This window comes from Brachyhypopomus gauderio, chromosome 16 (assembly GCF_052324685.1).
Source record: "Brachyhypopomus gauderio isolate BG-103 chromosome 16, BGAUD_0.2, whole genome shotgun sequence".
Taxonomy (NCBI): Eukaryota; Metazoa; Chordata; class Actinopteri; order Gymnotiformes; family Hypopomidae; genus Brachyhypopomus; species Brachyhypopomus gauderio.
This window is the reverse complement of record NC_135226.1, coordinates 9,126,716-9,150,607: the sequence shown is the minus strand read 5'-3', so window position 1 is coordinate 9,150,607 and position 23,892 is coordinate 9,126,716. Positions and strand designations below refer to the sequence as shown.

Sequence of the window (23,892 nt, the reverse complement as noted above, 5' to 3'; positions counted from 1 at the left end):
AAACAAACCAACAAGTCTGTCCAAAACTTTTCCAGACACGTACAGAACATCTCAGTTTTATTTTAGATCATAAAACTGCAAGACTTACTTTGAGACTGTGAGACTTTTACATCGGTTTTATCGAATGCATTTAGAATGCGTTTAAAATGGACAATAAAAGTGAAACAAAAGCCACCATTTTCATATTGGTTTCTCATTCTTTCATTTAAATGAGTACATGAAAAATTTTAAACAAAACACAACAAATAATAAAAATTGTTCACAACAACATAAAACTTTATTCTTTCTGACTGTTTCGTGTCTGAAATGACACCCAGTAAAGAAACTAGAAAGTGGTTTAATAGGTTTACTGGGTTCATTGGTTTATTTGGAGGGAGCTCTGCTGCTGTTTGCTAACAGGCAGACACAATTTCCGCTACGTGCTTCAAGCTGGCCAAATGTCAAACTGGTTCTCTGTTTGATTTAAACAATCTTTAACATCAAACAGATTTTCCCTGGGACTTTGTGTTTCTAGTGTGTACTATGTTTATTTCATTACATTTCGATGTATTAAAGTGTTATAAGTGTTTGACAGCTCCACAGACTCTGTCTCCCTCTGCTGTTAAACTGTCAGCCATTACACACACACACACACACACACACACACACACCCTAGAAAGTTATATTTAATGACTAATTTCATTTGTGTGTATGTGTGTGTATAAAATAACATAATATAGCTGATGAAGGACCTCTGTCCGAAACATTCTGTTTATGGAAACTAAATCTTTCTCCCCTCTTTCTCTGTCTCTCTCTCTCTGTCAGACATTAATACTCAATATCTCAATATATACATATATATTAAATTACATAAAACCGATGTCTCCCAAACTCATAGCAATGAGATGATCTTCTGCAGTAATGAAGGAGATTTGAGCAACTTCATATCCTCATAACCTCATATTCAGCATATTTTACAGCTCTTCCCACAGACCGTTTCTAAAAGTTTCTGCAATCTTTTAATTTTTTTTCTTCATCACCGAGTTCAGGACGCTGCCGTGTCTCGTATCTGAACCTGCCGGTTCTCACCCCGCGGCCTCCGTCCTGTCTCCTGCACACTCTGTAGCGTGGGAAGTGTGCTCATCCACGTTAGTCCTACACGCATCCCGCTCCCTTGGGCATGGAGGCTTTTGATCTGGGAGCTGAAGGCAGAGTGTTGGAACAACAGACCCTTCAGCTCTGACATTACTGGGACTTGAGCAGTGCTGTGAGAGGAGTGCGCAAGATCTCCTCACCAAGACGTGTCTAGGACTGTTCCTCCATCGTCTCTGTAGGACCTAGTTGGTGATGTATGAGTGTAGTGCCTCTGAATACTCTTAGTCCACAACTTTAAGAGGATGATTTGAGTATTATTATTCATAGGACTGAATCCAAAATCCATGTGTACTCATCTCCAACGTCTTATGCTACCCTGCTAAATATTTATGAGTGCCCCAAGGTATTCTGAACTGAAATTAATACTGCTACATGCTGCTGTTCCGCCACATAGTTATGGTTAAAGTTGCCTGTGGGCTTGTGTTTTTGCTAAACATCTTCAGGTGGGTGGTTGTTTCTGGAGTTTATGCAGGAAGGTCCCTGGATCAGACCACCTGCTACAGGGCTGTTTTTATGGTTTGTTAATCCACCACAGTTGTATTATTCATTCTGAGTGTAAAATGGCTGTGCTGTTATGGGACAGGGTTATTCTCTTGCTTGCTCTTTTCTGTCTTTGTTTGCTGAACACAGGTATGGCACCAGTGAGCTCAAATGTCTAGATACAAACTGGTAGATTTGTGGAATTGTAGCTTTGTTAATATTTTGACTCGTGAGTCATTATTCTGAACCTTTAACTTGATGTTATTGTATAATGCTCTAGTTGGCTTTTTATAGCTGATGGTTTTCTCTTTACATGCTTTAACCCAACTGATTGGGGTTGAAACTACACCAAGACACTTTATTACTGTCATTATGAATATTCTATTTAACGGGAAATTTAGCATGACAGACTTGGTGGAATGTCAAAATTTCCTGATGAATTATGACTGCCATCTGCTGGTGATATCTGCACAGTGTCTGTGACTTACAACAAAAACGTGCTACGAGCTAGGAAAAGACATGTTTTTTTTTTTTTTTTTTTTTTTTTTTTTTAACTCCACCAAAAGTAGGAACTGCACAAATTTTAATTCTCAAATGATCAGGCAAAGCCCCATATCGAACATACAACCGAAAAAGCAACAAAATAAATCTACTGTGTAGTAATTTTAACAATATTCATAAAATTAAAGAAAAGATGTACATTATACAGGTACAAAACATACACACAAACGTACACACAAAACATGATGTCTAACAGCTGCACAATGATCATATAACCCAGAGGAAGATGCCAAAGCGGAATGAAGGCTCAGACGCCTCTGTGGAGTGGCTGCTTCAACCAAGAGCTGCTACGTCACACGCCACTGCAACGACAACCGGGACTTCTGTAAATTCAGTTCACCAGTGTCTGAAAACTGGATTCCAAGAAAGCTCCTTACCTGGCAAAAGTTCCATTCTCTACATATCAGTAGTCAGCACTGTGGATTAAACAATTAAGTCAGTTTAAAATGTATCTAATATGGCAATTGATCAAACCAATGTGATCCAGTAGGTTACTGTCACATATCGGTACTTGTCGACCATTTGACCAAACGACTTACCATCCGGTGAAGTCTCCGGCCTGCCAGGAGACCAGATCCAACAACAGCACAGGTGGAGCGGTTCCATTGGACGGTACCGTGTTGTCGGGAGGATTTCCACTGTAGTTACCGCACGGGCCGCACATTTTGCCCGCCAGATTTTGGCTGATAGCCAGCGTCAATTGCTGAAAGGGGGTGTACTCCACTCTCACGACGGAGGCCCTCTCAATGACCACGCCCCCGCCCATGCGGCCAATCAGCACGTCCGGCACAGGCCTGCTGGGGTACGTCACTTTCTTCCCATTTACCTAGCGAACGATCAGGAAAAAAACGTCACGTAGTGTTTTTTTTCGTTGGTTGTTCTCAAAGTAGCCCACATCACCGGCAATTTGCGGAGATCATTTTTAAAGGTGCCATTGAATGGACTTTTGTATTTACCGTAGCACCGTTGAATAAGAAGAGTTTGGGTGATACCTACTTCAAAGGTAAATCCTACTTTAGTAATAGATGACTGGCATGCGCCCCCCAAAAAGCTGTTTTGTAGGAGTCTTGGCTCAATAATACAGATATAAAATACATCCACTCACATTCCATAGCCCAGAAGTGTAGCTACCATTCCAGGCTGTGAAAGAGGCGTCAGCACTTTTCATAACCTTCCCAAGGTGATGTTCTCAGGATGTATTTAAATTTAATTTAGAATTGTTAGGTTCCTCTGCCCACTTCACTCTGAACAGTTTCTCAAACCTTTGCTCAGTGTTTAATTCTGAAGTGCTGTGATTTATCCACACTTTGTCGGCTGAAGCCAAATTCCAAGTTTCACCATGAGCTACCAACGTTCCTTTACGTGGATGTGGAGCTAAGAGTCCTCACCCAGCACTGATTCTGGTAGTTCACCGTGATGGCCGAGCTTTGCGTGAAGACGTGGAGCATGGTCACGGACGTCGAGGTGTTTGTGCCGCGCGACTGGAGCTCCATCACCACCCGGAACCACTCAGGCAACTGCTCGTCGCACACGAACGCCATCACGAAGGCCCCGCCCTGCCGCACCGCCCGCAGCGACCCGTCGAAGGGCCGGAACGTGGGCGCGGGCCCGACCACGCACAGACTCTGCACGACTTGACACCCACGGCGCCCGTCCTGGACGTCGCAGACCTGCCCGCTGCCACACGTGTACCGGTCACACCGCAGAACGCCTCCGCTCAAACACATGCACGCCATTTCACATGTTGCCGACACCGACACCTCGCCCACCTGATCCGGTAGAGTGAGATACTGGTCAGCATTGTGCACATTAACTGAACATCAAATGCTTTTCAAAACAAACTGACCTGCTGAAAGTCACATGACACTTCTACCCTCGTAAAAATGATCTTTTATAAATCTGTGGTATGACAATGTCACTAGTGTACAATACTTTATTGTGTAATATTTGATCGTTAACAACACTTACCTTGAGGTATTTGCCATCATGAACACATCCACAGTCTTTCGGCGCCACGCACTGGTCACTGTCCCACAGGAACCCGTCCACACACCGACAGCCCTCCAGGCAGCCGATTGTACACGTGCTGGCTGGCCAGGTGAGGCTTGCACAGGTGTTGACACAGGTGTCCGAGCAGACTGAGTAGTAGCTGTTAGCTGGACACTGGATAGCTATGGAAAATCAGGACATTCAGATGATAAAAACGTTAAAAAAGCGGAATCCCATCCCATCCTGTTTCCCATCTGTGATCTACTACTAGGACTTATGCAGGGCTCTCACGGCAGAAGGTGCTGTTTCTCCAGGCCTCGATGTTCTGTCCAGCAAGCTGGCAGGCTGTGGCGTATGCCTGGATGCTCTGACACAGCGAGGCCACGCTCCCGCCCGTCACCGCCATGTCGGACACACAGCCGCTGGCGTACGTCTGCGGGTTCACCTGCGTCTGACATCCGTGGAAAGGGCCCGTCGGAGACGAGATGATGCCGCACAAATCGTTTCCGCCGTACTGCGCCACGTTGCCCGGCTCGTCCGGACCGGGACCCTCGTAGCCTTGATGTGGTTCACCAGGGGGCGCCGACGCCCACGCCTGCCCGAAAGCGGCCACGCTGGTGGCGTTGTTCCCGCCGGGCAGCAGAAAGTCGTCTGAGGGGTTTCCGTTGCTGTTGCCGCACAGACCGCACGTGCTGCCGTTGTAGGTGGTGAGCGCACGGACCTCCAGCTGCTCCGCTCCGTACAGAACCTGCAGTCCAAAGTCCGTCTGCAGGCTGAGGGTAAGTCCCAGCTGGGTGAGTGAGATGCGGGCGTCCAGCGTGGCAGGAAGGTTGATGTTCTCCTTGTTCACCTGAGGGGAACGCAGACCACAGGCCATGCAGCAAGAAATGTACTTAATATATTACAATAAAAAAAAAAACGATCAAACCATAAAATGTGAAAACAACACAGACTTAGGCAGCTGTATAGAGAGCTAACAAGGTCAAGGTTAAAGGTCAAAGATCCTGATCCTGCCTGCACTGATGGCTTCCCATTAAATATTGAATTGAATTTAAAATTCTTCTGTTGACCTATAAGGTGTTCAATGGTCTTGCTCCACAATATCTGAGTGAACAATATCAGAGTGCATACTATAAACCATCTCACCTTCTGCGCTCCCAAAATGCAGGATTTCTCCTAGTTTTGTCAAATTTGTAAGACTACAGCCGGAGGTAGAGCTTTCTCCTTTAAAGCCCCTCAGTTATGGAATAGTCTTCCAGCTCCGATCCGAGATTCTGACACAGTTCCAATCTTTACATCTAGACTTAAGACTCACCTATTTAATCAAGCCTTCAGTTAATATTCCCCTTGTAAGGTTTGGGGCTCGGGGGCCTACAAACACTTAGGAGATGGTCTGGCTTGCCGGTGGATGTACTGATGCCAGGGTTGGATGTGCCATTGCTGCAAGAGGACGTGTTGATGCTAGCTCCTACCTGAGGCTCACCATCTGCACTGAAGGAACGGTGACTACTTAGCCAGGGAACTAGAACCACAACTATAACTATAGAACTACATTTTTACCACAAATACTGCTAGCGGACCGCCCAATGGAGGATGGGTTCCCTTTTGAGTCTTGATCCTCCTGAGGTTTCTTCCTAATCCCCACCATCATAGGGAGTTTTTCCTTGCCACTGTCGCCTTTGGCTTGCTCATTAGGGATCTGGACCCATACGATTGTAAAGCGGCTTTGTGACAACATGTATAAATAAATTAGACCTTGATCAGCTTGTTTTCAACGGAACGGAGATCATAATCCTCACCGTCACCCTCCAGCGCGTGTCTTGTCTGATGCTGATGGTGAAGTTGTAGACGGACACGGTCACCGCCTGGATGCCCGTCGTGCCCGAAGTTTCGCCTTTCCCGTTCTCCGTCTCCACCGAGAAACTGGTCAGCATCTTGCTGGGCGTCGCGCACACTCGGGCCAGCATGTAGGCGCTGGCACCCTTCAAACCGAACGTCCGTCCGTCGAACGAGGTGTAGCGGAGGTCTCCGGAGGCCACACAGCTGCGGTACCCGGCCGGGCGGCACCCAACCACGCCCCCCACCACCGTGCACGTCTCTCCCTGGCTGCACGTGGACGCGTTGCACGCCACCGCTCCGTTCTCGCCGCACATGCAACGCAGCCGGCATCGCGCGTCCCCGTAGAACGCCGCGCCCTTCTCGTAGTAGCGGCCGCCGTACAGGCAGCCGCACCGGGCCAGCGGCACGCACGCCACGCCGCTCAGCACGAAACCCGCATCACACCCGCAGCCCTCGGAGCAGGGCTTGCTGCAGTGTGGGGCAGAGTAGAGTCCCGCGCAGGTGTCCGCGCAGCCCGGGGCACACAGGCTGTAGTGGCTGTTGGGAGGGCAGGACACAGCTGTGGATCGGGATTAGATTAGATTACATCATAGATTAGATATGCAGAGGGGTGGAGTTCTGGGAAAAACAAGAAATCCCTAAAACAAACAAGCAAATTTGTGTTATCTCAGAACTGAACTGGCATTCGTTGTCGCTGAAACATTTATGTTAACTCTCAGTGTTTGAGAGTTGGTTCTTGTCGGTGACGTTATAATACGCGGTTCTGTTTATAAGACTACATGTCCCACCTTGCATTTTATATTTGTTTTGTGTTGCCAGCAACCAATCACTTTTGAGTTAGTGAAGATTCTGGACATACTCACAGCAGAAAGTGTCGTTTCTCCAAGGCTGGACGGTCACCCCTCGGCTCTGGCATGCCGTGACATAAGCCGCTATGGCGTCGCACAGAATGCTGTGGAAGCCCTGATACAGGCAGACGTCAAACACGCAGTCGGCCACATAGGGCCCAGGGTCAATCGTACCCTGACATCCACGGAAAGGGCCGGCGCTGTCTGCGATGATGCTGCACTGCAGCTGGGCCTCGTTCTTCTGGGCGTCCGCGCAGGTCGGGCACAGCGCGAAGTCCCTGGCGCCCTGCAGGAAGACAGCGAAGCCGGGGGAGGCTCCTACCTGTGGGGCGGGGCTAATCTGCCAGCTCTGGCCCAGTGTGAACACGTCAGGTGCCTCCCCATAGGGCGTGGCGAAGTCGTTCTGGGAGGAGCCGTCGTAGTTTCCGCACAAGCCGCACACGGCCCTGCCGTACGTGCTGGGCAGGGTGACCTGTAGGCCGCCGGCCTGGTCAAAGGTCACCTGCAGGCCAAAGGTCGCCTCCAGTATGATGGCGTTGCCCGTGCGGTACACCACCGCATTTTGTAGCTCAAGAGGGAGATCTGTCAGCATACCATTTAACTGAAGGAACAAAAATACATACAAAATGAGCAGATAACACTATCTTCTCTTTCCTATAAACGTGTTAAACAAATTAATGACACTTGAGAATTTAAGTTTGGGTTTGACAAAGGCATGAACATTTATTTGTTAATTCACATGATTATTATTACTGTTATTGATATTGTGTAGCATTGCTAACCTTTGTAGTCCTTTACTCACCAGTATTTGATAGGGATATTGTTTTGTCATCGTGATGTTAACTCCATACACAAGCACCATCAGTGCCCTGGTGAACCCCACCGCCAAGCTGGCCTGGATCTCATTCTGCACTGTGACATTGAATGGCACGAGACCACTTCCCTGGGAGCATAGCGCTACCAGCTGGTAGATGCCGGAGCCCTGGAAGTCAAAGGGCAAGCCGTCGAATGTGCGGTAGTGCGGGTCGCCGTAAACCACGCACGTGGCCTTCGCCGGGGCCAGGGAGGTGCGCAGGCCGTCTACGAGGACGCACGTCTCGGAGGGCGGAGCCTCGCTGCACAGCACCGCCCCCAGGGCGGAGTCACACTCGCAGAGTCGCCGGCAGCCGGCGTCCGCCCAGAAGCGCTGGCCCTGCGTGTAGTAGCGGCCCTCGTACCGGCAGCCGCACTGGCTGGACGCTATGCATGTGTCGCCGCTGAGGAAGTAGCCTGAGTCGCACACGCAGGCCTCCACGCACGTGCCCGCGCACGTGACATTCTGCCCCAGCGTCGTGCAGGTCTCCGGGCACGGGGAAGCACAAGGGTCGTAGTGGCTGTTCGGCTGGCACCTCATGGCTGCTCGAGAGAGTGTGGCAGATAGCGCTGCGTGAGATCGCTGCGTGAGATCGCTGCGTGAGATCGCTGCGTGAGATCGCTGCATGAGCTCGCTGCGTGAGCTCTGACATCTACTCTTCAATAGAAGTTATATTACAATATTGCCGTGAACTGCATGACACTGAAGTATGACTAAATCTACACACACACACACACACACACACACACACACACTCACTTACGGCAGTTGAACTGTTCTCTCCAGCTGCTAACGACGACGCCTTCCTGGTAACACCTGCTGCTGTAAGCCTCCAGAGCCATACACAGCAGCCTGTGGTCTCCGTTACTCGCGCACAGGTCGTTCACACAAGCCTGCTGGAATGCTGCAGGGTCCACCTTAGGCCAGCACGCCCTGAACACGCCCGGGGAGGCTGACGTCAGGGCGCCGCAGGACGCCTCCGAGCCGTACGCCGCCTGCTGGGCGGCCGTGTATGCGGAGGAGTTCCCACCGTACGCGGAGGAGTTCCCACCGTAGCTGTCGTTGCAGCCCGGCACACCCGCCTTCCAGCTGCTGACCCAGCTGAGCACCGAAGCCCGGGACTCGCCCGCGGGGCCACGCAGCTCATCGCCACGGTCGCCGTCGAAGTTCCCGCACAGGCCGCACACGCTGCCGTGGTAACCGCTCGGCAGCTGCACAGACATCAGCGAGTACCAGTCGTAGGAGACGCGCAGGCCGAAGTCCGTCTCCACGACGGCGGCCGCCCCGAGCTGCCGGGCCCTGATTCGCCCATCCAGGAGTACAAGAGGCAGGTACAGCCTCTCACCGTGCACCTGCACGCACGGGGGAACAACGCCTGCGTTCAACCATCACCCAACCTAGCCTCAACGCTCTCAAATACGTGTTCATTTAACACTGGTTAGCTGAGCACTATGCAGTGATTAATGCGCAGTTTGAAAATTTGTAATCAGTATCACAGATGCCTTTAGATTTGGGAATAAACAGCAATCGACATATTAATTCCCCGATTCATATCAGCAAATAACATTAAATATTCACAAATATGCTAAAGTTTGAACTGCCCTAAAATACCCTAAAAGCTGCGTTATTTGCCCTCGTTACCCATCATTACACTAATGAGCAGCGATGAAGGTACATGTGTTCTGTGCACCAAACTGTATCGACATCATCAGGCAAAGCAGAATCCGTCACCGCCGTGCACACCTGACAGAACTACAGCGTGGGGTCATTGAGTGGGCGAGGATGGGAAAATAGAAAGTCCCGGAAACACAACCCTAGGCTCATAGCTCTAATGTTTGACCAGAGACAATAATACACCCAGTATTATCAGTCTGACAATAGGCTGCTCAGCTCAATGCTAAGTCTTATTGGGGGTGGGGGTATGGGGCAGCATTGTCTTCTAACAGTCCATCCAGGGACTTTTAACTTGTTTTCCAGTGTGGGCCCCCTTGGATCAGCTTGAAGGAATGCACCAGTATCCCTGTTTTGACAAAGCCACGGTGTCCCACCCTGACCCAAGCCGGAGGCCCGTCAAAGGAGCGCACCACTGTCCCACAACACATGTCCTCAGTGGCCTACTCAGGTGTCTGAGAATCTAGGATGTTGTAAACACCAGACAAGACACCGAAAAGCTTCTGAAAACCAGACACCGAGCTTTTGTGTACTGACACCAAAGGACAGTGCACAATATTATTAAAGTATTTAGACACATCTCTTATGAACACATAATTTCACATACATTTTCTATATTGCTAATAATAATTTTTAAAAAATAACAAAATCTGATGATTATAATATTTCACATATTGAAAAGCAGCCTAAAGAGCATACGATCAATATACTGCTTTTCTGGTCATTAAATGCTGCTTGTTACACATAGTGTTTTTTTTATTATTTGAAAGGAAGCAGCATACTGTCTTTCAGAGGTTTTAGCTCCTATTCCAGGGAGCCAGTGCCATGTTTTCCAGACAACTCATCTAGTGTGCCAGCTAATCATTAGGACAATCATCTCAGATGTACTGAGGCAAGGAAAACCTGAGTTGGTGTTGAACTGCATGACCTGGATGTGAAAAGCCCTTCTGTCGGCTACTCAAGCCAGTGGAGACCACAGAATAATTCAGTGTGTGTGAGCCATGCGCAAAAACACAAGTTATATATTGCAGTAAAAAACTTCAGGATTAAGACATTGGATTCAAGTGCTGAACTCTTACCATAATCTGGCCCCACTGAAACTTCTCAATAGTGATGGAAGTGTCATACACATCCACGTTTATGTCACGAACTAGAGACACGTTGCCCAGGTTACTACTGCTCTCCGTCACAGAGAAGGGCACCAGGCCGTCCACGTTGCCGCAGGTGGTAGTCAGGGTGTACCTGCACGTGCCCTGGAAGTCGTAGCAAAAGCCGTCGAAGGTCTGGTAGTGCAGATCCCCCCAGGACCAGCAGGTGGCGGTAAAGAGGGGCGCACATGTGGCATGGACCCCCTCCACGCGGCAGACCTCCTGTTCTCGGCACTGGATGTCCTTACATGGATCTGTGAACATGGACACAGTGTAAACAATAAAGAACAACAATCAGCTTTGTTGTGCTTTTAAGTACCAAATTTGTTTCTGGCATTATCTGAGTTTCAGAGTATTTTTGGAGTGTAAATTGTTTGTGCTAGTTAAGCATATTTTTATGGGCAGACAGCTAATGCACTTTTGTAGGTAGCTCTGGATAACTGCTTGTGTGCTAAATACCATTAAGGCAAATGTGCATTATGGTGAAGCAAAATAGAAACGAATAGTAACACAAAATGTTTCAGACTGATTTCATAATGTTTTCAGCAAAAAAATATTTTTGTGACCTTAGTCTGGAATTTAGAACATTAATACAGATGTAAATCTAACGGAATAAAGTATTTTGAGACCAATGATCAGTCCAAGATCTTGTTTCTCTGTTAAAAAAATCAATGTGAGTCGATAAACTTGTATAATGTTTCTTAGGTATTTACATTGTGCAACACAGCTTATAAAATAGAGACAGGATGCATTTAGGTCACGCCCACTCCATGTGGGAAAACACCGCAATTGGAAATATGACAAAACGTTTTTGTGTGGTGGGTTGCACTACAAATAAAAACCCAGATAAGGTTTAACGTGATTACAAGACACAAATAGCCAAAAACACACCTTCACGCTTTTGGCTATTTGATAGGAAGATAGAAGATAGGAGGTCTCCCTCCCACACGTTTCCCCAGATAGAGATCCTTTCCCCCAAATACGTTAGTTTAGCTAATAGTTAAGCTACCAGGAGTCTAGCTAGCTATGCTAGGTTAGCCGGCTAGCTAGTTGGCTACCAAAACACTTGATCTTAATGTTTGTAGAGACTAAATTTAAACAAAGCCATCTGGTAAGAATATGTGGATAATCACATTGTAATCACATTTAATCACAGGATAACAAGTTCATATACTAGTTATTTGATTAAGATTGATGAACATTGAAAAACATGATGACAAGATACTTAGGCCTATATTGTGCTGGTGTGAGTCTCTGTGGAGAAGACAGGTTAATGTAGGTAACATTGGCTAACCTGAGTGAAAGCAACCCAAGACTCCCTCCCTGAGCAGACACTGTGTGCCATTGGGGCAGGAGTTGGAAGCACAGGTGACCCCTGTCCCTGGATTACACACACACATTTGCTGACACTGTGCTTGGTACATGACCTCACCAGGCTGGAGAAATGAACACACACACACACACACACATCCACACATGCCGTCACACACATATACACGCACATCAAAAAAATCTTGGTGTCCAATTTTGACGGAGTGATTTCGGATCTATGTACTCCACCTTATATGTAATTCCGCCCTTGTAACAGCCGCACTCTTTGTACGGGATGCAGTGTTCACCGTTGAACAGGTACCCCAGGTCACAGGTGCAACCCTCATTGCAGAATCTGGGGTTTTGAGCGATATCAGAAAGGCCCGGGCAAGCCACGGAATAGGTGTCTGCACACAGCTCGTAGTGACTGTTCTTCGGGCAGGACATCGCTAGAGTCACGCAATTGAGAAATATTTGCATCACCGATATGCACCACTTGGATGACCATGCTAGGTAAGAATTTCCTTTTTACACATTTATTGTCAGTCTCTATTGAATGCTACTAATGAATTAACTACTGATTTCAATCTGGACCAATGGCTGACAGGCATCACTTACGACAGAAGGCGTTCGTTCTCCAGCTCTTAATTGCCACGCCTGCCATGTGGCAGCGGAGGGCGTAGGCTGCTACACCCTCACAGGCTACGGCACTGCTGCCGCCAGAGGCCCACACGTCGAAGACGCAGTGTGTGAGATACACCGCTGGATCCAGCACAGCGTGGCAAGCAACAAACGGTCCCGCTGGATCTGAGAGCAGCCCGCAGTACGCGGGTCCTGCAAACACCGCCGCCAGCGCCGGAGGGGGGGCCGGGCATTGGTTGCCGTAGCATCCGCCTACATAGGCAGCCCCGGGTGATGGAACCATCCACGCCTTCCCGAAGGTATTTACGTCCTTCGTAACGTTACCATCGGGGAGGCGGAAGTCATTCGAAGCATTTTTGTCAAAGTTTCCACACAGGCCACAGGTCTTGCCACGGTAGGTCCCAGGGACGGTGACCGTGGCGTAGTACGCAAGGTCAAAGGTCACGCGGACACCAAATTCTGTCTTCATTACGTAGTCCTTGCCTTCCTTAGAGATCTGTACTTTACCGTCGTTTAAGCTCCATGGGAGGTCGGTCAGCACCCCGTTCACCTGCTAAAGGATATTTGACATTTAAATTTAAAAGTCCAAGATCAGAATCTGCCAGGAAAAAATATTAAATGAAACCCAAAACACCCAGACCCACGGGGAACACTTTAAAAAAAAATGTAACTGTAACCGCAAATGTACCATAGCAACACATATTCAGTCAGGCAGCTCAAACAACATGGTATAAAAGCAGAAGACTCTTGTTTACCAAAATCTGGGCCGTGTTTTGTCTCAGAACAAAGGTGTATCCATACACCATCAGAGACACCTCTTTGGTCACAGAGACATTAAAGGCCATATTGGGCCACCATTTCTCATTCTTCACCACAACAGCAAAAGGTACAAGGTTGTTCCCCTCCATGCCACAGGTCTGAGACAATGTGTAGGTGCAGGTTCCTTGGAGGTCGAAATGAAAACCGTCGAAAGACACGTAATGTGGGTCACCCAAGGCCTCGCAGACCGCATAGTCCACAGGTCGGCATCGTCGAATGCCACTAGTCAGCTCACACTTTTCATACGGCCCACATGTGAAGTTTTTACATACCACCTACAGAAAAGAAACACATTACATTGGTACTGATGATTTGGTGTTTTGTTCATATAACGGTAGAAAACAAGTCAAGAAGCCAAAGGGTAGAAAATAATCCCAATACTGCAACACTATAAATACATGTATGACATGAATCAAACACTGGGCAAAAGTATTTTTCCCAGCCACCCCTTAGATCTCACAAAGAACATTTTCACATCATCACAGTGGTCTTCTATAAAGGTGTTAGAATAAACTTCAAAAGGTGTAGCAATTGCCCTTTTCAATTACTAGTGTTTATTATTCCAAGAAGGTCCAGAAATGACACAGATCATGATGTTCAGACAGAGATTTTCTTTGAAACAATGTTCTACCACAGTTTATCATGAACGCTGGCATCTTACCTGCCCGGTTGGCATACAGGTGCACTCCTTCTGACAGAGACTATCAGGGAAGAACACCTGCCCTTGCTGATAGTAATGGACCCCATAGAGACAGCCGCACTGGGCTAACGGGACACACTTGTCCCCGCTCAGAATGAAGTCCTGATCACACACACAGGCCTCCTTACATTTGTGCTCACAGCTGAAAGGGGAGACCAGGCTGTGACAGGTAGTTGGACAGCCTGGCCCACAAACCTCATAATGACTATGAGGAGGACACTGGACTCCTAACAAAGACAGAATATAGAATATTAAATGGCTTAAAATATGTAGAGAATGAAAATGGTTAAGGATTGTTCAACATTCAATATAAGATTTTTCAACATTTATGAATGATGAGTTTGTTTCTTACTTTAAGGTAAAAGTCATGTTTAACTGAAAATTATCTGTGGTCAAATAAAATTACATTACACTTTTTTATGGTCATGGTTGTCACACTACAGCCCCTGACCCCTCCCCTTTGGGCATGTGGTTATGTTGTCTACGTCTAGTCGTCTGCATCTGCGGATCTTCGTGGGTGTGGTTGTGTCCGAGTGTGTTCATCAGTCTCACCTGTGCCTCGTGTAGTAATCACATGGGGCTTATGTGGTTTGTCTATTTAATGTGCGTTCGCGCAGTGTCCCGTGCTCGTCTTTGTCTGAGTCTCACACGTAAGTGTGTGTTTTGTTGTATGTGCGCTATCTGCGCTTTAATTGTGTGTCTCAATAAACGTAACGTTGAGATTGCGTTGGACTTCGTGCATTGTCCTTCTCCACGCACCCGGCGTTACAGAAAGAAGAGCTGAAACGTGGAAGATGCCAGGACGTTCTTCTCGTGCCAAGAAGAGGAAGAGGGCGAGTTGACACCACCACCCCTCTTCCCCTGGGTGACGCCATGATGCTGCTGCGACAGAGGAGGAGCTTGAGCAGGACCCAGTGTGTGCGGCCCTGCTGTGGTACAGAGGCTACAGAGGAGTCAAAAGCGGAGCATTACCGCCAGGCTGCCCAGCAGGCTTGGCGAGCGGAATTCCGCTCCCCGACGAGGGACTCCTCTCCCCTGGCAGCTGGCAGAGGGGAGTTTCCCACGACGTTGTCTCCACGCCCCCCTGAAGACCCGTTGCTGGTATACGCGGGCATGGTGGGCATGACCCCTCCTGAGGATGAGTTTGGGAGTGAGGACTCGGGAGAGGAGGAGACAGAATGTGGAGCCAACTACTCCCTGTCAGTGTACTCTGCCCCCACTGAGTACTACAGGGATGACATGAGCCGTCCTCCATCCGTGTGCTCTGCTCCGAGGGAGTACTATGGGGAAGACGCGAGCCCCCCTCCATCTGTGTACTCCGTCCCCACAGAGTACGACAAGGAGGACATGAGGCCCCCTCCATCTGAGTGCTCAGTCCCTCCAGAGTACTACGGGGAGGAACCAAGCCCTCCTCCATCTGAATACTCGGAGGGCGCGTCCTGCACCACAAGGGAGAGGGAGAGCCCAACGCCCACTGATTACTCTGGGGAGACCGTGAAGGAGAAGAGGCATTTAAGAGAAGGCGTGCCTCTTTCCTGCCTCGAGGGCAGCCTAATGGACTGCTCCCGGTGCGAAACACCAGAGGAGCCAATGAGGGGGAGTTTGGGCGGCTCTGAGGAGGAAATGGAGTTGGAGGAACCTGCACACGGGACACGGTCGGTGGAGCGACCTCCCAGGGGAAGTGGGGGTCCCCTGGGGGGAGTTCGGAGGGAGGAGACGGAAAGGCGGCAGGCGTACCCTGCGCCGCGTCCTCCGACGTCTTCTCAGGCAACGGGTCGCGCGCCCACCGAGAGGGCTGCCGGGTCGTCCGCCGCGCGATGGATTCACGCCGAAGGCGGGAGGAGTACAGCCCACTGCAATGCCTGCAGGCCAGGGAGCGTTTTCTCCCTTGGCAGCTCTCCTGAGAAATGAGAAATGTGTTCCCGTGTCTGCCAGTACCTGTGTTTGTGTCTGTCCCAGTGTTTATCCCAAATCCCTTTTCCCTTTTGTGCCTCTGTGTGTTACTGTTCCTGTTCGTCAACGCCCCGTTGTGTGTGTGTCTAACATGTTTTCCCCTGTCTTCCCAGGGAGGGTGTTCTAGGCTGTTCGTGGCAGACTCTCCACCGAGGGTGGTCATCTCCCAGACACAGGACTGAGGGCTCCGGATCCGACCATTGGTGTGGGTTTGGGGCGTTCGGTCCTGTTGGCACCCCGGGACGGGTAGTGCCCTTGGTGGGGGGCTCTGTCACGCTACAGCCCCTGACCCCTCCCCTTTGGGCGTGTCTTTATGTTTTCTACATCTAGTCATCTGCATCTGTGGATCTTCGTGGGTTGTGTCCGAGTGTGTTCATCAGTCTCACCTGTGGCTCGTCTCCTGATCACTCAGGGTTTATGTGGTCTATTTAATGTGCGTTTGTGCAGTGTCCCATGCTCGTCTTTGTCTGAGTCTCACAAGTGTGTGTTTTGTTGTATGTGTGCTATCTGCGCTTTAATTGTGTGTCTCAATAAACGTAACATTGAGATTGCGTCAGACTTCGTGTCTCGTCCTTCTCCACGCACCCGACGTTACAATGGTCATGGTCTGACATCACATTTTACCCCACCAACAAGGATTCTAACTTTTCTAACTTGTTATTTTTCTAAACAAATGTAACTTTACTAATCCCTGGGCCTAAACGTCCAGTTTTGTCTTACCACAGAACTGAGCAGTTCTCCAAGAATAAACTGCTACTCCTAAGTCTTGACAGGCAGACATGTATGCACCAACGGCCTGACAGGGCACATCTCTCCTGCCATGGTACTTGCAGACGTCATAAACACAACCCTCAAAGAAGCCTTCAGGGTCCAGAACAGCATGACACTCCCTGAAAGGTCCGCTGGGGTCGACCAGGACGCCGCAGAATTCACCCGACTCGTAATATGTCTGCTGGCTACTGTTGCAGGCGATGCAGCCGTCTGCGCAGCTGCTGACGCAGTCGGGGCCTCCTGCCACCTGGCAGCTCGCCCCAAACGTCGCTGGGCTGGAGGACGAGTTCGTCCGGTTGAGGCTCAGGTCATCTTGAGGTCTGCCGTTGTAATTGCCGCACAGGCCACACACCGCACCCATGTAGGTACTTGGTAGACTGACCGATGCAGTGCTGTCCCAGTCAAAAGAAACGCTCAGGCCAAAGGACGTTTGAACTACGGCCGACCAGCCGCTCCTAAAGACAGAAATGTGACCATTGTTTAGTAGGAGAGGCAGATTCAGCAATACATCACCGACCTGAAACAGAAACAAGCATATTGTTTAATTAAGGCTACATAACTACAACAGCTATATATATATATATATATATATATATATATATATATATATATATATATATATAACAATAATGAAAAAACTGTATATTGCATTTATGAATTAAATATGCATATATATATATATATATATATATATATATATATATATATATATATATATATATATATATATATATATATATATAGTATAAATGCAATATACAGTTTTTTCATTATTGTTTGGTGATAGAACACGTGCAGTTTGACTTAACTTACCATAACTGAGCCTTTATATTCTTTGCTGATAACAATGCTGAGGTTGTAAACATTGACCTGCAGCAGTTTTGTAAAGGACACTTCACCACTGCCCCGGAAGTCATTCCGCACCAGCACGTTAAACGGAACCAGCCCAGGGTCACTGGTGCACAACCCAACCAGTTGGTACACGCAAGCATCCTGGCAAAAGCATCAAAAGAAACATGAACTTCTCATACAGAAGAACTTCTCATACACACCAAGCAACACAATAGTGGCTCCCACAGCCCTCGCGCCCAGCTAAGAAAAAGGCCAAACCATATTTTAGTTGTAACCAATACCTGGAAGTTGAACCACGTCCCATCAAAGGTGTAATAGTGAGGGTCCCCAAACACCAAACAAGAGTTCTGAGAGACTGGGTAGCAGTTCCTGATGCCGTTCACCACCTCACACTTCTGTCCAGCCTTACAGGTTCCGTTCTTGCAGTCCAGCTGCCCACCGTTGGCCGGGCACTGGCACAGCGTGCGGCACCCGTCATCGGCCCAGAAGGACTGACCAGCGGGGACGTAACTGCCGTTCCGCAAGCAGCCGCACCCGTTCGAAGGTACGCACGCCGTGCCGCTCAGGACGAAGCCGGGGTTGCAGGTGCAGGTTTCCACACAGGGCAGGGTGCAGTTCTTCGGGGCGTATGGATCCAGGCAGGTAGCAGGACAGGCGCTTCCACAGAGCTCATAGTAGCTGTTGTCAGGGCAGACGTAAGCTGCAGACAGTAAAGCGTGACGAGTTCAGATGTCCTCAAGTTACGGAACTGCACTCGTTTTTAATTGAGCACTTTTTAAAAAGGGAAATTTGAAAAACAATGCACTGGTAACAACTATGAATGAAGTACAATAAATATAATATAAAGTGTAACAGAGCAAATCTAGAACTAAATGTAATTACATAACCTAATAAACTTTGTTGGGTGTGGTTACACAAATGAGTTGCATTAGAGTTCTTTAGAGTGTCAGTATGTGTCAGGTTGTCAGGGAGAATAGCACAGCTTACAGTTAGAAATTCATTACAGTAGTGCCATTTCAAAATTAATGAATAAATGAATATATGAATATAATGAATAAACTCATCAGCAATTAGCAAACTCTTCATTCTAATCAGATGTGTGGCAGCAAGATAACCAGTCCACTAACATGGTTATCTGGGTATTCAGACTAACACAGTTGCATTTGTGTTAATACTGCAGTACGATGAATACATTTGATCTCACGTGGTTCATTTGACAAGATAAACAATCACTTACTGCAATTGGAAACACTTCTCCAGTCTGTCAGCTGCACTCCGGCTCTTTGGCAGACGCCTGCGTACACTTCCAGAGCCTTGCACAAGTAGTACCAGAATCCATTAGCCATGCACGTATCAAACAGACAATCCTGCAAATAGACTTTGGGATCAATGACAGAATTACAGCGGCTGAACGGTCCATTGGTGGCATTCAGGATTCCGCACGGGCTGGTAATCTTCCATTTTTTCAGCACCGCATCATCACAGCTACGACACGAACCGCCGTAGGTGTCCACGCACCGCACGCCAGCCGTCAGGTTGGAAACCTTCCAGCTGTGGGCGAGCTCCGCTGCGCTAGACGCCCCAGTGCCGGACGGAGTGGTTAGGTCATCGTTTGGATTGCCGTTGAAGTTTCCACACAGGCCACACACTTTGCTCATGAAAGTGTCAGGCAGCTTCACCAGGAGATGGCTATCCCAGTCATACTGCACAGACAGCCCAATAGACGTCTGTACGGTGACATACATGCCTGATTGTGACACATTTACTCCGCCGTCATTCATTTGAACAGGAAGACTCCAGACACCACGTTCAGCCTGGAAAAAAAAAACACGATTGAAAAAAGTTACAAACACAATAGACTACAAAACATTAAACCAGCATAGTTGTAGCTCATTTTGCCTGATAGTGTTACTGTATCCCAGTTATGAGCCTAGATGAGAATTATGAGCCCAGATTATGTTGGAGTAATTGTTTTAGTGTGTCTCCACCTTCATGCATCTTTTGACATCTTTTACCATCTGTGCCAGTTTTTTAAAAGGTTTTTTAATATCTAATGATGCCACCCTGCCATTTGTCTTCATGACAGAGCTTACCCTCACTTGACCTCTCCGAGTCCGATCAATCATAATAGTGATGCCCCCAACCTTCACAGTCACAAGAGCGACGAAGGAGATGCAGATGTCACCTCGGTTCTCATTCTGAACCTGAACCTCGAACGCAGGCAACGTGCCATTGCTGCTCTTGGTGAGGACGTAGGAACAAGAGCCCATGAAGTCAAAGGACTGGCCATCAAACGTGTGGTAGTGGGGGTCCCCCATTGTGCAGATCCCACACTGTCTCATCACACAGGTGGGAATAGAAGACAGCAACACACATTGCTCGTCCTTTCTGCAGTTGGCCACGGAGCAGTTCACAGGTACTGCAAGGATCGGCAAACACAAGCTCAGACACGTCAAATCAGAATATTTTGGTCCCATTGTCAAGAGAACTACAATACACAACAACTACAATACACAACAAACCCAAACATGCTCAACAGATTATACACTTTTACTGTTCTAAAGACCTAAAATGTAAAGGATGTTAATGCGCTTTGAAAGGTTTGTCCCACGTTACTCTTAGGCTAAGTAAGACCCTGGACAGTCCCAGGAAAAGCACAGGAAACAGGCACATCCAACATACCTGGCTTTGTGCAGACAGCTGACGCCCCGTATCCGTTCATCACTGCAAATCCTATGCTGTAGAGGCCTAGGGGTGCATTAGAATGGCTCACAATGTGCCTTCCTACCCCTGACTGGTAGACCAGCTCAGTCCAGGAGAACCCACTGCGCTCCACTGCCCTCCACTGGACGGTGCTAGGTAAGGGCGCGCCATCAAACTGTACCCCCGCGGTGTCCTTGGTTGCTACTACTATTAGCGCCCTGTTGTCAAAGCCTTCCTGCCCATTCAGAACGTAGGAGAAGCCGATACGATTGTTAGGCACCAGGTTCACCAGGAAGGAGTCGTATATTACTGACCATGACAGCTGAACCCCATTGAAGAGCAACAGGACTTGCACGCCATGATCTGCAGTGATACTCAATGCTTCTGGGAACTGTAGTCTATATTCCACCACCTGACCGGCGTCTATTGTGTTGTTCACTGTCAAACTGTTTGACCGTACGCTCACGTTTGTTAGCTGCGACGCCTGGACGAACACGCTGTCGTACTGGTTTTGGATGGCCAGAGGCGGCACCAGGAAGTAAGTGCCCCAGCTCGGCACGGGCAGGAGCTGCTCATAGACGTGGTTGCACTTTCCGAACTGCCAGGTGCAGGTGTGGCCTACGTACACGGCTACGGGGAGCAGCGCCACTATCCTGGTGCCCGTCATGTCATCGTCGCTCTGAAGCTGGACGTTCACAAAAGCCTCCAGGCTAATGGACAGACTGCTGCCCGCTGCGTACTGGGTGCCCTCGAACTGAACCGCCGCTTTAAGGAAAATTGTCACGTTGTTGCGATCCGGCCCGTTAATGAATGCAAACTGCTTCTTCATGGTCAAAGGAGTGACACTTGGAGTGAACACGATGTAGCTCACTCCCCACTCGCTCATGGGGTAGACGACAGAAGCGTCTGCGGTGTACACCTTGGAGTTCAGAGAGGACACACAGATGTCATCGGTAGCCTGGATCTGGATGGTGGTACTGGAGCGCTGGCTGCCAAGTAGCTCCACTCCAGAGGGGAGGTTGATGGAGGTCCCCTGGCCTGCAGACAGATGCTTAACCTGAACGAAGCCCAGACTGGGCACAGTAACCTTCACACTACAGCTGGAGTAAACAGCTGTGATCTGAAGCTGGAACACGAGGTTGTCGTAATAGGCGATGTAGTTTTGCATAAAGGTGGTAGCAAACTGTTGGCCTGCCAGGGTCGCATGGCTGATGCCTGTTGAGATTGGAAATGTGGAGAGAGAGACAGAGACAGAGAGACAGAGGGGGGGGGGATTAGGAAAGTAGAAAAGTCTGTATTTCTTCTTGGAAACCCTACCATGTTAAAATAGGGCTGGACAATATGGGCCAAATTTATATCACGATATATTTATGAATTTCAGTCAATAGCCTACGATATAATTCCGATATCGATATGAACAATATAAAACCCACAGAAAACTGCCAAGAACGCCCACAACGGATGTCCATACCACCTACAAATGATTGAAAAATTAATGTCAAGTTTAGGAAACCTCACTTAAAACTATATTTACTTTAGAAATAAAAATAGCACAAATAAATCATTGTCAACCTTTTATTTGTATTCAGCTTTCATATATGAACATGAAGCTCGACATCAACGTCAAATAAACAAACTCATTGGCTTTGTCAATATTAATATCTTCGATAGCTGACCCACTTCCACATCACAGAATTAGTCTTTCCCCTTTATCAGCTATTTCGTCTGCTTTATTATTGCTTGTCATAGCTCAGTCAGTCACATTTGTATTGCGGTCACCGGTACTCATTTTGCAGCTAGTACGTGTCACGTTGGAGCCAAACCAAAACTAGCACAGCCTGCTGCTGCTGAGCACAGGCTGTGTGCACATGGTGGACGTCATCAGTCACTGAATATAATGAACTAGGCAGCGCACTGTTATGAACATTGTAATGTTGTAAATAGCATTTAGCGAAATATTGAAAATATGTTTAAAAATCATATCATCATCATTGAAACACTTTCTATCACAATATATATTGCTATTGATATATTGTCCAGCCCTATGTTAAAAAATGCTCCTCATTATTTTGAAGAGAGTGAATAGGATGCCTTTGTCACGTATGGCCGCGCCCCCCTCCCTTTGCTGTCACTCCAGTGTCTCTGTTCCTCGTGGTCCTGTTGTTCTTTGCCCGTTAGCCCCGCCTTGTTTGTCTGTTGCCCCGGTTTCTGTCTGTCTGCCACGCCCGTGTCATCATCGTCCTCACCTGTGTCTTGTTAGTTCTGTGTTCATATAGTCCCTGTAATTCCCCAGTCTGGTTATCGGTGGTTTTGTGTATTCATGTGTTTTGTTCTGTTCCTGATCCCATGCTTTCGTGTTTCTGTGTTCATGCCAGTAGATCCCGTTATTGTGAGTACTTCTCGTTTCGCTGCCCCGTCGCCCTGAGGTATCTGTTTCAGTTGTTCTGCGTTCTACCCGTGTTTGATTTCTGAGTATTCAGTTTGTCATGTCTCTCCGTGTTTCATGTTCGGACTTCCTCACTGATCTGACCTGTGATCTGTGTCCGCCTCCTCACTCCGCAGCGCGAGCTGCGTTACAGCATTAAAATGTATAAGACTGACCTATCAAGCTTTTTCACTAGCAGTAGAGAACAGAAAAATAATCTAAGTTTTAGAACTTTGTCAAATCAGTAAAGTGTTTTCAGTCAGTATCAAATAATGTTCCAACAAACTAATATTACTTAATTGAAACATTCATAGATTTTTGCTTGGTTGGAGTTGTGTCGTAATTAGTGTAGTTTAATTTTATATATCTAATTTACTTACAGTTAATGATATGCAGTTAGTGATCTAAATCACTACAAATTCATTTCACAAAGATTTCATTAGTAAAATGATTACAATTATATCTATTCTCTTTATCATTACATTTGAAGAATATTGTTATTCAAGGTTATACAAACTTTTTCAAAACTTACCCCAAAAATGCAATGTCAAAAAACAGCACAGCACAGCTCTAGTCCACATTATTACTGCAAACAACAGCACAGAAATTAAGTTACAGAACTTCCTCTCTCTCGCCTTTCTCTCCCTCTGTTTCTCTCCCTCCCTCTCTCTCTATCTCTCTCTCTGTTTCTGTATATATGTATGTAGAAACTGGTAAGACCTCTGTCTGAAACATTCCTCTGGAAACCTGCCATAGTAAAGTGTCATAAGAGCACTCAGAGGAGGGGCACTGACCCATAAACAAATAACCTGCTCTCCTGAGGTATTAGCAGGCACAGGATCACATCTCTGAACATAGACCAGGTTACATAACTATTTACAAATCATACATACACAGTATAATGAATATAAGTCAGCATTAACAGTGTTGTTAATGTTATTTTGAGGACAAAGATAATAACATTGATTCAATTTCAGAGTAAATTTTGTATAAGTGAATGGAATAAACTATTAAATAAACTGCTAAAGCACCCGTAAATGTGGCGTTAATAATCCTTTTGAGGTGAGTTTTTGGAGTCTGTGCCCTGCTAAGTTACACCCCGTCTTTTCAGAGTTAAGTAAGATTAGAGAAAACAGGTTGTAACACCTCATGTAATCGAATGCAATTTGAGGTTGACAAAGTGACAGACTCCG

The 23,892-nt window shown here is 47.6% G+C and overlaps 1 protein-coding gene across 1 annotated transcript; it reads right to left on the bottom strand.

The window, feature by feature from the left end:
* Positions 1-2,150: 2,150 nt before the first annotated feature.
* Positions 2,151-23,317, bottom strand: fcgbp (Fc gamma binding protein). Its single transcript, XM_076977176.1, has 23 exons — positions 23,232-23,317; positions 20,254-21,489; positions 19,665-19,990; positions 18,809-19,385; positions 17,853-18,271; positions 17,533-17,712; positions 16,669-17,236; positions 13,957-14,222; positions 13,232-13,570; positions 12,453-13,029; positions 12,084-12,283; positions 11,818-11,959; positions 10,455-10,777; positions 8,468-9,056; positions 7,654-8,246; positions 6,867-7,452; positions 5,964-6,562; positions 4,456-5,014; positions 4,144-4,346; positions 3,564-3,944; positions 2,715-3,001; positions 2,553-2,591; positions 2,151-2,477 (listed from the first exon to the last, which is right to left on the bottom strand). Exons 1-22 carry the CDS (start codon positions 23,278-23,280, stop codon positions 2,579-2,581), a joined length of 9,012 nt encoding a protein of 3,003 aa, XP_076833291.1. The 5' UTR covers positions 23,281-23,317; the 3' UTR covers positions 2,151-2,477; positions 2,553-2,578.
* Positions 23,318-23,892: the final 575 nt, after the last annotated feature.

Excerpts from the sequence above, each read along its gene's own strand:
- fcgbp (XM_076977176.1), bottom strand. The coding sequence starts at position 23,280 with ATGTGGACTAGAGCTGTGCTGTGCTGTTTTTTGACATTGCATTTTTGG. Across the intron at positions 19,991-20,253 it reads AGCTGTCTGCACAAAGCCAG|TACCTGTGAACTGCTCCGTG; the intron begins GTATGTTGGATG and ends CGATCCTTGCAG. Across the intron at positions 7,453-7,653 it reads AATATCCCTATCAAATACTG|TTAAATGGTATGCTGACAGA; the intron begins GTGAGTAAAGGA and ends TTGTTCCTTCAG.